A 14,621-nucleotide genomic window follows, 5' to 3' on the forward strand; every position below is an offset into this window, starting at 1 on the left:
TGTTAAATAACAGAATAGAACAAGACCAGACTTGACTGCCATAAAATAAGGATATGCTGTAAATGCCCTATCGACAACGTTTTCATGCAACTATTGTATTATTTGTGACATCTTAATGAACCTTTATAGCTGGAACTTCCTGGTTTCTGACACTTAATACAATAAAACATTACAATACTTATTGTTAAAGAGGAGGGCCAGAGGTGTCAGTTGTCTTCACTGTTCAGACTTACCTCTGGTTGTGTCAAGTATTTGTGTAGCCAGATCCATTGAAATCTTGGCACAACTGAGGAAGGCATTGACATAGGATGGACTAGTCAGACCCTCCAGCAGGTCCAGGGCCACTGACATCATGCTCAAAACACTGGAAAAAAAGGAAAAACACGCCTTATGACTCCTGCTTTTAATTTAGTTCAGTTACCCCCGATTTTAATTTTAATGAAACAATAGTTTAAATCTGTAATATATTAAATTGTTATCCATATGGGCCTAAGCTGTTTTTATGATTTTTATGTATGTATTTGTTTGTTTTTTACTTGCACTTATTGTATATGCTTTTCTAAATATGACATTTATTTACTGTGGTGGTATACTAATGTACTTTGCTACATTGTTGTATGTATGCTGTTTTAGCCTTGTGCAATTTCAAATAAATAAAAGGTTTTCCCCCATTCTATCCATCCATCCATCCATCTGCATGCACATTAACATGCTGGGAGAATGAACTGTTTATCAAAAATATTGTAGGTGCTCAGACCACAGTCAGTGCTGTGTACTCCAAGAAGCAGAGCACCAAGGAAGCTAAGAAACAAAGAGCTCTCTCCCATCTCTCACTGAGACTGGCCAGTTTTTTGACTCTGTTGAACTACAGCAATGCCCTCCTGTCTGGTGCTATCAGGTCTCCTCAACTTTTTGGAACACACACACACTTTCTGAACCGCTTGTCCCATACAGGGTCACAGGGAACCGGAGCCAACCTGGCAACACAGGGCGTAAGGGAGACACACCCAAGACAGGACGCCAGTCTGTCACAAGGCACCCCAAGTGGGACTTGAACCCCAGGCCCACTGGAGAGCAGGACCAAGTCCAACCCACTGCGCCACCGCATCCCCTTCCTTTTTGGAACATTGTGGCACAAAAAGTGTTAAACCTACAAAGTGTTTTAATTGGTGTCTCCTCTTCATCTCTCTTATTTGGTTTTATTTGCTTGACTGCATCAAGTTTAAACCTCTACTTACAGATTAAAAGACAACAAAAACATTATTGCCTTGATAACTACCGCGCCTGACCTGTCCTTACACCCCGGCAAGAATGCTTTGGTCTTATGTTTCTGGCTGCACGCTTGTCCCCTTCAGCAGGCATTCAGAACTGACTGTGCCTATGTTCGTAACAGGTCACCAGTGTTAAGTGTAAGCTTGAAGGTCCGTACGCTCGCTCCTCCTGGCTCACTGGAAACTGCCTGTTCTGGCCCATAGATGCTTTCAGGTTGTTGGTGAAGTAGGCATTCAGCAGGTCATTCAGCAGCGAGGTTATGTAGGCCACATCTGAGGGAGCCACATTTATACCCCATGTCTGGAGAATCTGCACAGGTTATCACACAGAAATGAAAGTGATAGCAGTATTATAAGGTCACAGTTTTATACCCTGGGCCCTTGCGTTATGAACATTTGAGTTAAGAATCTTTGAAAATACCAACAAGTTGTATTTCTTTATCATATTTTCTTCACTTATCTATTTCAAATTTCTTTCTGTGGAGCAAACGTCATCTATGTGAATTGACAGCAAAATGTATCTAAACAGAATAAGCATGAGACTGGATTAAATAAACTGGCTTTTATAATATGCCAGCCACAACCTCATTATCAAGGAAGTAGTTCAATACCGTTTCGGGCTCATGCCTGGTGTTCCTGACAGTTATTGATCAATAACAACAAGACATGCTGTACATTAATGGGCAACAATTGAAATTGAATAAGACTTTGTGGAGACTATGAATTTTTATTTTCAGACATTTTAAACTGGTTTTGTTTTAATGTAGGTTGTAGTTATAAAAATGTTCTATAAAATTTTTTTTTTTTTATTTATAGCTATTGTATGTCCCAGACTTTTACATAACCTAACTACCAAATAAATCAAGGTACATCTGTTATGTTTCTTTCATGCTAGAGGAAAATGAAAGTGGCCAAATAAAGAATTTTATTCTGCATTCTGCTTGAAATGTGTTATAGTGAAAGAGAGATACAGCGTACCATGTTTACTTGTTGGACCACTGCTGTACTGTTCACAGTTGAGTTCTCTGCCACTCTGAAGAAATCATTCAGACTCATGTTGACACCTGCAAATGGCCACAAAGCCCACACAGTAGACAAATTAATGGAATCGGAATAAAGAATGGGAGGATGGAGGCACTGAGCATTGTGGAGGAAAGATATAAAATGTATTATCTTTATCCTTCTTTTATTCGTCTCCCTTAAATGTTTTGTACCAGCAGATTAGCAAAAAAAAAAAAAAAAAAAAACATTTTAAATCTTTGTTACCATCTATTAGCCTTTATTCAATTGCTTTAACCTGAGAATAGATTTTATTTTCATATTTTTATTTAAGAAATGTTCTATTTACATAACTTCACAAATGGCAATATTTGTAAAGCAACTCTTTCAAATGGAAACAGAGACTAAACAGTAAACACACTTTTTTTTTTAATTATTAATTTCACATATGTTTGGACAATGTTGGAACATTCTGCCTACTATAGCGAGACACACCTCTTTTGTTGCTGCTTTTAAACTACACTTAGAACTCACTTCTTACACCAAGTATTTCAGTAAGTGATCCTAAGCAATATACTCAAAAGTTGTGCCCTCTCTTTGGAACACCCTTCCCCAGGAATGCACTGCTGCCTGAATCTCATGACTGCCTATAAGAACCACTATGTTCTGTAGCTGGGAGCCCACGATTACCTTCCTGCAACTAATAGATCAGCAATCATGGACCTGGACAATGACTTCAGCATGCTTGGACTACAGCTCTACCTTTACAGACATATTTATTTTATAGCCACATATTTGTTGACATTGTCACACAACTCCCCTGTCACCACAATAAAAGCCCGGGAGCTTGGTTCCCCAGAGGTTTATTTTTCTTCCCTTCTTTTAAACTATTTTTTTTTTTTTCCACTTTTGCCAGCTGGCTTATTCAAATAGTTATCTTTCTGTCACCTAAGAAAAGAAACTTTGTATTGTATTCTTCCCTTGCCTACTGCACCACTCCTCAAACTTTGCTCTAGGTCAGCCTGGTGGGAAGAGAACTCTATAAATATAAACTCAGCTACACTTTATGTAAAGTCAGACCAAAAGGATTTCCCACATCTCTCCACCCACAGCTTTGTATTTCATATCTATCTTCTCTGTCACTTTATAACCTTATTGGGTCATGAATTGTAGTCATTGCTTCTGTCTTTAACTTGCTTTATAAATATCAGTTTCCCATTGTGTGGAAGCCAAGTCAGCAGGTGAACCGGAGTGTCATGTGCCACGAGAGCAGCCCACGGTGTTAGTGGTTTTGGGACGTCCTCTCATGCACCACAAGCAGTGATGCTCGTACTCCACATGCTATTTCCATACCTTCACCAATCATTTTGCCTCATTCAGTTGTTTTAAAATACTTCAGTATTTCTGGTTAATAGATTCACCTTCAGTTTCTGGAAAATGTTTTTACAGTATTTCTGAGACATTCTGGCAATAGACTATTGTAGACATTGTTACCACAATGGACTCTGTAGGGAAATGGGGTGGGGTGAAACTTACAGTGAGATAATGATAAAACGACAAAAAAAAAAAAAGGAAAGATTTTTTTTTTTCCATTGCTGGTCTGCTTTACAGCTTTTACAAGCACAGAGCACATCTCCTACAGAACCTATTAACTCAACAGCCGAGAGAAAATGTCAAAACACTGTAACTGAACAATGGAGATTTAAAAATAGGGCTATTTATGGAGACGGTTTTAAAGCAATCTTGCTTCTTTCCTCACAGTTCTGGAGTATGACTGTTTTAAGATATTTTTGGCTTTAAATCGGGGTTATCCAATTTTACTTAGGTTCTGCTGTCCCTACGTAGTTCTCTCAGATCTGTCCCTAATCTCTTAGGAAGCCAAAATTATTAAAAACTTTACTCTCTACATGACAGATGAACTAAACTGATGCCACAAAATGCAAATCAATCTGTGTAAATTCACACTGTGTGTATGTATTTATACTGTACCATTGACAGGCCAGTTCCGAATGTACTGCAGGAAGCTGAGAACCATATCCACAGCAGGGTTCATCACAGAAACTGGAATTTGGGCCTCGGGGAAGCTGCTCTGTATATCAACACCAATCCTAAGGGGGGGGGGGGGCAACAGCATCCTTCGTTAGCTTGACAATAAGTGGTCCAAGAAGATGTCAGATGACACAGCACTGTCTGAAACAGTAAGGGCCTGTACAATGGCGTATGAAAATAAACGTTTTTTCATACAACAATGTTAGTCTTTTTTGGTGTAATGTGCAGTCATTTTACTTGTACAATTGCTGTTCTATTCTGTACAATGTCTTACATCAGACAGCTGTGTGAGACATGTTTGGACAATGATACACATACAATTGCTTCAGACCCACTAGTGTTTTGTCCCTCAGTAACGTCAGCCTGAATATAATCTGGTGAAATCTGGTGTTTTACCTTCCACATCGCATTGGAGCAATGACTCAGGTAGAAGTAGGGTTCAATTAGTGGTTGTTGTACTCTTTCAATAAATGTGAAATTCACTTACAACATTTAAGTTTAGGGGATCTTTTTTGCCCTGGAACCAGTGATTCCTTAGTTATATAATGGTTTTTCTCCCTCATCAAAAAATTAATTTGCCTAATGGGGTGATTTCATGTTACCTATTATATAAGAAATGGGGCTACATAAAGAACACATAACATACAGACAGAATAAACACACACCAAACAGTAATACAGGAGAAAAAATAAAAAAAAAAAAAAAACATGATGAAAGAAACTGAATCCACACCTTCAACAAACCAGTCTTTCAACATTCACAAAGGTCAGAAATACACTACAGCGGGGAATGAAAGAGAAGAAGCCATACTAGTACCACACCTACCATTTACCATTTAAACATGGAACAATGCTTTCAAACCCCATAAAGCAATCTTTTTTGACCATTCATCAGTTTTGTCTTATAAACTTATGATGGTGTTCAACATATTGTTCACCAAAAGTATTGTTTATCTGCATTCTTTTCACAAAAAAAGGACGTGTACACTCTTTGCCACTGATATGAAAACTAGCTGTTCAAATAAAATTACGTTAAAGTATTTACTTTTCCGCAAGGGAACTTCTTTTGTAGGACAAGAAATATGTATTACCTACATACAACATTTGTAACTGCCTTCCAAACACTGTCAAGCAAAAAAAATTAGTAATAACAAACTAAGATTTTTAAAAATACAAAGCAAAAAGTTATTATAAAAAGTGTATTAACACTTATTGATACCATACTCATTATTGTGTGGGCAAACAACATGATGAAACTACTAAAGTGAAGTGAATAAAGGATGAAACTGTTCAATCTATTGTTCATAAACTTAGACATAGATCCATCCCCCACAACAGAGATAAGAAAGGGAATAATCTGATATGGAAAACCTTTCTGCTACTAATGTAAAACTAGATCAAGGAACTCACTTTTAGACAAAAAAAAATTCTTTAGTAGGACTAAGGTTAAGAATACATAGTTTCTATAAAAATATCAGTTACAACAGGTCTTTATGTACTACATAGCCAATAAAATTGCTACAGATAAAAGTGCAAACAGAAAGTTTGTTCATTACTATTAGAAATATTTTTTCATGTCTTGTGAGAAGACTGTGGACACTAAAATAACTGAATCAAGGAGTGAAACTTAACACCTTCACTCTTTTGTTCTATTTATTTGCGTTTTTTGGCATTGTAAAAGATTGGACCTGGAATTTTTCCTTCTCTCACCTCTTGATGTTCTTGAGCAGTACATCCAATTCCAGTAGCATTTCTTCTGTACTGGAGGCCAGGAAGAGGTTCGGCAAACCCAGAAGGGTGTCCCACAATGGCTGCTTCAGCTGGAGCTGGTCGAACACTAACACAGCCTCCCCAATAGTCTTCAGCATCTCCATTGGATTTTTTAAGAGCCGCTCCATGATCACCTGCAGTCCAGCAGCATATTCACATTTCAGCATCACGATGTTGAGGAAAATGTGTGTTCTTTGTCACAGCGTTAGGAAGCATTGTAGTTATGAGTTGTATAGAACAGAATACACTCATTCACTGTTATTTTGGTCTCCCAATATCCGGTTTTTCATGTATCTTGTATGAAGTTATTGATACTACTAATGAGTCCCGATTGTAATTTATACGTTCTGCTGTATCCATCTGTACCTGCGACATTTGGTCTGAAAATTGTACCAAGCAGCTGTAAGAGAGACTGTGTTTAATACACACACACAGTCTGAAGCCACTTGTTCCAAGAGGGGTTGTGGCAAACTGGAGCCTAACCCAGCAACACAGGGCTCAAGGCTGGAGGGGAAGGGGACACACTCAGGATGGGACGACAGTCCGTCACAAGGCACCCCAAGCAGGACTCGAACTGCAGACCCCCAGAGAGCAGGACCCGGCCATACCCTGCTGTGCCACCGTACCCTCCACACCTGTGTTTAATATTAATTTACAATATTTAAATAGGTAATTTAGCCGTTGTCTTTCTCAAGCCAGTCCATGTACACTATCACAATAACTATACTTTTGGAAATCACAGTTTATCACTGGAGGGAGGCGCCCTGCGTTGCTGGGTTAGGCTCCGGCTAGCTGCGACCCTGCTCGGGACAAGCGACTTCAGTCAATGTGTGTGTGTGCGTGTTTATCATTGTTTTTATTTTATATACACTAGGCTTTTCCTAAATGAAATTTCCACAAATGTTAGAGCCAGAATATATGCTCTGTGGTGGATCCTAACGCCATCATCATTAGCAACACTCACTGAGTAAAGAAAAAAAAAAACTTAAATCTATTATTTATAATATAAACTTGGGGGAAAATGAGTTAATATAATAAGATAAAAGAAAAATTTATAGCTCTTACCTCTATTTCAACTTAAAAAAAATACAAATATAAAATGGTGAAGGAGTTTTTTTGTACAGTTGCATGTGAGCTTCAGGAAAGCGCCACAGACATTCAAGTCATTTAAAAAAATTTGAGGACATGTGTGATTCAAAAACACTTTGTGGACGTGATGGAAAAAAATAGAAATTATTTTCTAAGATATCAAAAAAACCATAACTTCATAAAATTTTCCTATTAGGCATCCTTTAGGGCAATTTTGTGGCACACTTGGGATAGACAAATTGGCATTTTTCCGCCATAAAGGTAAGTAATTTATTTATCTGGATTTTTGGTATTCGATCAGTTTTGAGGAACACATGAACCTGTATGTCAGAATAGATTATTAGGAAACACAGACATGTCATTGGAGTTCAGCTATGCGGAATTGTTCTACCTGGTTCAGGGTGAGTAAGGAGACCTCCAGCAGTGTGTCATTGGATTTGCAGAAGGCATTTAGGCCAAAGGTAAGGGGATCCACGGAAGTCTGGGCCGAGACGTTGATGAGAGAGAAGGACACCTCACACAAAGACTTCTTCAGTATGCTCACAGGGTCCATCATTGCATTTAAAACCTTCTGCAGAGAGAGCACTGAATTTATTCTAATTCTCGTTTAGGGGTTATGAATATAAGTTAAATATTACAAAACAAGGGAATACTTTGTATAATTTTACATAAATTCCAGTGAGTAAACAGAATTCTATAAAGTAAATAGAATTTGTAAATTATATAATATACATAACTGATGTTATTTCTCATAATTTTACAATGTACTTCAGAAGTGGCAACCTATTAATAATTTCTAGTATCAACAAAGACAAATATTTTGAGAGATGATTCATTCCAGTTAGAGTTTACATATGCTGTTAAGGAAATTAAATCTATTAATCATAGTTTGCATTCACATGGTTAAAAAAGAGAGGTTTGTAAGCAAAAAGCTGAGAAGATTAAATATCTAAGGATTAAACTTGACTATATACTTCACTGAAAAAGCTACCCAAACAAGTGGCACAACCTTAATGAACATGTTTCACTGTAGACAAAAAGGTGGCGGGTGAAAAGTGAAAGCCCTATACTTCACCTACCTGATCTGAAAAATTTGTGGTGTTCATTGTGTTCATTGCAGAGGAGGACAAGTTGAATGTGCCTTGACTGCTGGAATCTTAACGTGGAACAAAAATTATTTCATTAAGCAAATGTAGCATTAAAATATAAAAAGTTGGCAAAGTTGCTATACACCAAGACTGCAAATTATTTATTATTCTACAATTTAATAAGGCCTGTGTTTTTTTTGCTGAGCGTAATGTTTAAAAGACAAACATTCACAAAGCGTAAGTGTTTTTGGTTAACTTACAAATACAAAAAAAAAAAAAAGACACATGAGAGATGTGAGAGTTATCTCTAGAGGTATTAGCTGGGATGTACTTCCATATTTTGTTACAACTTTCCTTCCAGAAATCCTTTCTTAAAGAAAGAAGTAATGAAAAGGGGGCATACTCAGCATCCTGTCCCAGAGCTCCAGGAGTTGGGGTTGTTCAGTGGCATTCACTTCAAGCGCCAAGTCTGCCAGATAGCTTTTCTGAAGGTTTCTGGGGGCTAAAGTCCCCAGGGGCAGCAGCGACAACCTAAGATGTGCAAACATTGATATGTGAGGACAGGTAGAGAAATATACATCATCTCTTTTCAAGAAACTTTAAAATGTGATGGAGAAATAGAAAAATTAACTTTGAACAAAAGCAAAATTATACCAAACAATGGAGAACACTTTCAGAAAGCACACCCTTTAAGAAAAAGTGACATATTTTACCATCCAATAAAATCTGAATTACTGAATGAGAAGGACTGGACCATCTAGAGTGTACCCTCAGTCTCTGGGGAAAAAATTTTGGACCACCATGAACCAAACTTGGACAAGCAGTTAATATGAGTAAGAGGGTAAAACTTGAAATCCATGTGTTTTGTTACTCAAGATCATGAAACATCAGCATTAAAGATATTTATTTTTAAAATATTTGTTAAATGCAAAGTAATGCATTTGTATTTTGACATTTTCAGATTACATCACATTATAATAAACATAATATGTATGAAAACGAATAGCAAAACAATGATGAGAAAAATAAGTGTGTATAAGTAAATCCATTAATGGATAGTGTTAGCTTGTATTGACAAATATGTTTTGCCTTTGCAATTTCAATGTTTTCACAAGACGAGTTTTGGCATGCGAATGACAAAATCACAACGTACTTGGTAAGAGGTTCTGAAAACATTCCACAGGAGTCACTCAGTTTGTAATGAACAAACAGGTTTAAAGACTTTCTAAAAGCCTATACAGATGGATTTTCTGAGAAAACGTGATAGTGACAAAACAAGCAATGAAAAGAGGATAAGCCAGATGCTGCAATGATGATAAGAAGGAGTACAAGTTTTAGTCATTGATACACACACCTACACCAAGTGCATTGTTTCAAATTCTGTGGCATCAAGTTTAATAGAAAAATGTCTTTAGAATGTTTGCCTTGACAATCCTCAACTTATGTCTAAGGATCCATATGCAGAAGTGTAGTCACTTAACGAAAATGAATTATAATTAATTAGCGATAGTTACGAACAGCACTTGCACAACACAAGACTACAATTACTGGTGTCCGTTTGACAAATTAATTATAATAATAGCTTCAGAGAAAGGACTTTCTTTCAGTCTTATTAAATCGATGTGTAAGAAGCGACAGTCACACCTAAACAGAATGAGTGAGATGAGAGGTAACTAAAGGTCAGTACAACATTAGTAAAGATATCAAACCTGTCTAACGTGTCTAATACCACGTTGCCAATAATAAAATAGAAAAGTACACTAAATTAACTCTTTGCAATAGACAGATACAAAGCTACACCTTATTACCCCATTAAAAAAATAGGACATATCAGTTTTACACACACACACACAGCCCGACACCACTTGTCCCAAGCGGGGTTGTGGCGAATCAGAGCCTAACCCGGCAACACAGGGCACAAGGGACACATCCAGGATGGGACGCCAGTCCGTTGCAAGGCACCCCAAGCAGGACTCGAACCCCAGACCCAGCAGGCACAGGCCAAACCCGCTGTGCCACCGTGCCCCCCTTCATATCAGTTTCAGAATGTAAAAAAAAAAAATCTTTGACAAAAAACTCTAAGTATGTAGTAAACAAGTAATTTTGTCTGCATTTCTACACTACAGTGTCTTGAAAAGAACTCACATCTCTTAGTAATGAAATGTTTAGCTGTGTAGCCATCATACAGGACAGCAGTTGATTCACAAGTCATATGTGATATGTTAAGTGGCGCGTGAGGATTCAGGCAGTGATGACATTCAAGATCAACGATGAGTTCAAAGACTATTATACCTCTCAGCATCAGCCTGACCCCAGGATAAGTGCGGGGGATTCGCTAACCGTGACGCCACCGTGTATGAATGGTTGCTACAAGAGCTGTCAGTGCTGCACATGAGGGTCTGCAGGAAGGGGAAAAGTCCTGCACTGGGAAGGTTTCTGGGGGCCACATAGCCTGTAGAGGCAGAGGGAGATTTAAAAAGGAAAGGAAAACATGCAAATGTAAAAACAACAATGGAAAACATTATTATTATTATTATTATTATTACAAACCTTGAAACAACGTAGCCCCTTCTAAGTGAAACATAGCAGATGTCTTAGTAAGTAATCAAAAAAAGGTAGAAATATTCACAGCTTTGCGCACACACACACACACACACACACACACACCCTATCTCCTTTTACTGTATTTAGTTACTTTGGGAGTGTGTTCAGGCTTTGTGATATGTCTGCTGCTGAACAAGTTCGGAACAATACGAAGGACCTGCTCTGTTTCCCTCTCTTCACTCAATCCAAGTTTCCTCTCTGTGCGTTTAGGTATGTTTGTACAGTCTATACAGCACGTCATTTATACAGTTCAAGACAAAAGAGGTCCATTTATTTCAAATGGCAACTGTCTCTTGCATAACTAGGCAATTTTCCCATTTTCTAACCAATCCTGCATGACAGCAACCCTTTAAAAAGTGAGTAATATTGCTTCCTAAGAGCTGGGTATACTGCAAGGCCAATGACCCTTCAAACAGCCAGGTTGCCTACCTCTTTGGTTCAACTGTGAATACACACACACACACACACACATTTTCAGAACCGCTTGTCCCATACGGGGGTCACGGGGAACCGGAGCCTAACCCGGCAACTCAGGGCGTAAGGCTGGAGGGGGAGGGGACATACCCAGGACGGGACGCCAGTCCGTCACAAGGCACCCCGCGCAGGACTCGAACCCCAGACCCACTGAAGAGCAGGACTGTGGTCCAACCCACTGCGCCACCCATTCAACTATGAATATTAAAGGAAAATTTACATAACCAAAAAAGACCAAAAAAAAAATATTGATCGTAAGATGAATTGTTAATTTTAAGGTTGTATTGTCTAATGCACACACACACACACACCATCTGAACCACTTGTCCCATACAGGGACACAGGGAGCCGGAGCCTAACCCAGCAACACAGGGCGTAAGGCTGGAAGGGGAGGGGACACACCCAGGATGGGACACCAGTCTGTCGCAGGGCACCCCAAGGGGGACTTGAACCCCAGACCCACCGGAGAGCAGGACCCAGTCCAACCCACTGCAACATCACCCCCCCCCCCCCAGTATTGTCTCATGGAGAAAGAAAAATCTCTCAAGTCATGAATTTATATAATTAATCTGGGCTATTGTATAAAAACAAAGAAAAAAAGAATGACTGGATGAATGGAAGACCTACCCAACTGCATAGTCTTATTGTAATATACACTTTTTCAATCTGTTTTTCCTTCACTGAAAAATTTTACCTTTGCAAAATATAAAAGGACTGATTCCACACACAAAAGTTGGAGTGCCGCCAACATGAAACACTCTGTTGCTTAACCTGAGGACTGTGGAAAAATGCACAAATATGAGTAATTTCTCAGATAAAGAAAGTACTTTCCAATAATACTTACATGAGCCTTTGAGCTGAGGAGGGAACTGTGATCTGGTTACAGCCAGAATGATAAATATTACTAAGGGCCATATTACAAGGGCCAGTGACCATACCTGAAAGCAAAAAAGTAAAGTTATAACATGTTTTCCTGCAACATTTTAAAATAGTTTTGGCACCAGTGCGCCGTAGCCAGTTTGAAAACAATACAAAAAAAAAATCTGATGTAAATCCCAGCAAAGGAAAGTAATTTATTAACCATAAAGCATCATTTAAATGCAGTGTGTCGCTTAGGGGATTTATTAATAATTATTTATGGAGTGTGTTTGAGCACAAACTTCAGCTCTTATTCCTTACTTACTGGCTGTCTATAGGCACTCAGCGCGTTTTTCCACAGCAGAAGTCGCAGCTGATGTAGAAATGATGCCATCTGTAGAGAATAAAGACAAAAGTGAGACAGAAAAAAAGAAAGAAAAAACAACAAAAAAAAAAAAACTCAAGTCTGACCACGTACACTAATGTGTAAAATAATTAAGAAATATGTCTCAATAATGGAATAGCAAGGGCTTAATTCTTTAGGATTTTTTTTTTTTTTTCTTTTGAACAATGTGACCTCATTAGATGTGAGAAACAGGTAATTTGATATTTGAGAAAGATGTCCGGTCAACTTTTAACATGAAAACATTTTCCCCGCTTCTCTTCCTGATTGTGAACTGAACTGTTGGGGTACGAAATACAACCGTCCTTTTTCCGGAAAGATGAACTTGTTCATATATAATATTATATTTTCTCCACAGTCCATTGAAGGAGAAATGTATCGGCGGTGAATGACAGAGAACATTATAGGCGGGTTATAATAATTGTAATAATTATTAGTAAGAGCCAGAACGACACGTAGTTCTGTACACCTGTAGAAGTTGAGACACAGGATCGGTACAGAAAGTTGTGTTCGTTACTCTTTGGATTTGTCCTCGAAAAAAGGAAACCATTCGACCCCCGACGCGACTTACTTTAAGCGCTAGTGCGCCGGAGCTCCGTACAACAGCCCTCTCCCCCTCCAAAAAACCACACAAGAAAGAGAAAAGAAAACAATATTTAATATAGATGTAGGTTCTCAGACTTCGCTGCCTGCCTCCAAGTGACTCGAGTTTGTCCCGCACCGTTCCGTTCTTACCGCCGGTTTATTCGAGTTACGCGAAGGCGGCGACGCGAAAGCTGTGGGCGTGTCGCTCCTTCCCGCAAGTGTATCACGGCACCACTTTCTCACACGAGACTGCAATAAACATCAACGTCGTTGCGCGTGCACTAATTCGAAACTTCCGGAGAACTGCATAGATAAATAAGGGCCAACGAGGAGATTACGGGGGTCGCGGTGGCACAGCGAGTTTGGCCGGGCCCGGGTCTCTGGTGGGTCTGGAGTTCGAGTCCTACTTGCGGTGCCCTGTGACGGACTAGCGTCCCGCCCTGGGTGTGTCTCCTCCCCTCTCTAGCCTTGCGCCCTGCGTTGCCGTGTTAGGTTCCGGCTTGCCGTGACCCTGCCTGCGTGGGACGAGCCGCAGCACCTTCAGCCTCTGTATTAGATTACTGACTCTTAGTGGGGCAGCGCGCGCCGCTCTGGGTGCCGTGGTTGGGTCCGAAAGGAAGGACACAAGAACACAGTAATTACGACCGTTGCGTTGGTGGATTTTGAAGACGTTGAGTTGACCGTGGACCCTTTTCCTTCAAGCACCTCAACCCCAAGACAGTCGTATACACCCCTACAGACACTCGCTCCTATAGTCCTTTACAGCTATTTTACATTTCCCACAGTTCCCTTCATTTGCGACTATTTACAATAAACACGCGTTCCCGCTCTAACGGATCGCTTTCGGTACCGGGGGTCGTTACAGTGTTTTAAGAGGGATAATGTTATTAAAGAACATTACCAGTGATGTCATATAGCACTAGTATTAACCTCCACAAGAGTAATTAATTTATGGTAATTTGATGTATGGACATATAGGGGGTGCGGTGGCGCAGTGGGTTGGACCACAATCCTGCTGTCAGGTGGGTCTGGGGTTCAAGTCCCGCTTGGGGTGCCTTGTGATGGACTGGCGTCCCGTCCTGGGTGTGTCCCCTCCCCCTCCGGCCTTACGCCCCTGTGTTCCCGGGTAGGCTCCGGTTCCCCGTGACCCCGTATGGGACAAGCGGTTCTGAAAATGTGTGTGTGTGTGTGATGTATGGATGAGTGACCCAGTGTAGGTAGTGTATCTAGCAGTGTAAATCACTTTGGTGAATATAAGGTGTGTTTGCTGAAAACACTACACAGAGTTCAAGTCGCTTTGCAGAAAAGCGTCTCCTAAATAAATGCAAATGCTAAATGTAAATTTATTTTAATAATTAAGTGTAGATGATGACAAAGGGCACCTTATGGTTCATGTATTATTTGGGGAAAAAACAAAAAAAAAAAACATCAT

General features: G+C 39.5%; 1 protein-coding gene across 1 annotated transcript in view; it reads right to left on the bottom strand.

Annotated features, from left to right (window-relative positions):
* The window catches only part of abca12 (ATP-binding cassette, sub-family A (ABC1), member 12), a 52,641-nt gene extending 39,327 nt beyond the window's left edge, over positions 1–13,314 (bottom strand). Inside the window, exons 1-12 of the mRNA XM_018732341.2 lie at positions 13,176–13,314; positions 12,527–12,595; positions 12,188–12,281; positions 10,558–10,717; positions 8,669–8,796; positions 8,257–8,333; positions 7,569–7,748; positions 6,029–6,222; positions 4,260–4,378; positions 2,250–2,335; positions 1,430–1,581; positions 234–364 (exon numbers count right to left, since the gene is read on the bottom strand). Coding sequence (XP_018587857.2) covers positions 234–364; positions 1,430–1,581; positions 2,250–2,335; positions 4,260–4,378; positions 6,029–6,222; positions 7,569–7,748; positions 8,257–8,333; positions 8,669–8,796; positions 10,558–10,717; positions 12,188–12,281; positions 12,527–12,595 — 1,390 coding nt within the window. The 5' untranslated portion in view covers positions 13,176–13,314. The remainder of the gene's footprint in view (positions 1–233; positions 365–1,429; positions 1,582–2,249; positions 2,336–4,259; positions 4,379–6,028; positions 6,223–7,568; positions 7,749–8,256; positions 8,334–8,668; positions 8,797–10,557; positions 10,718–12,187; positions 12,282–12,526; positions 12,596–13,175) is intronic.
* Between the last annotated feature and the right edge of the window lie 1,307 nt (positions 13,315–14,621).

Source organism: Scleropages formosus, chromosome 1, assembly GCF_900964775.1.
Source record: "Scleropages formosus chromosome 1, fSclFor1.1, whole genome shotgun sequence".
Classification (NCBI taxonomy): Eukaryota; Metazoa; Chordata; class Actinopteri; order Osteoglossiformes; family Osteoglossidae; genus Scleropages; species Scleropages formosus.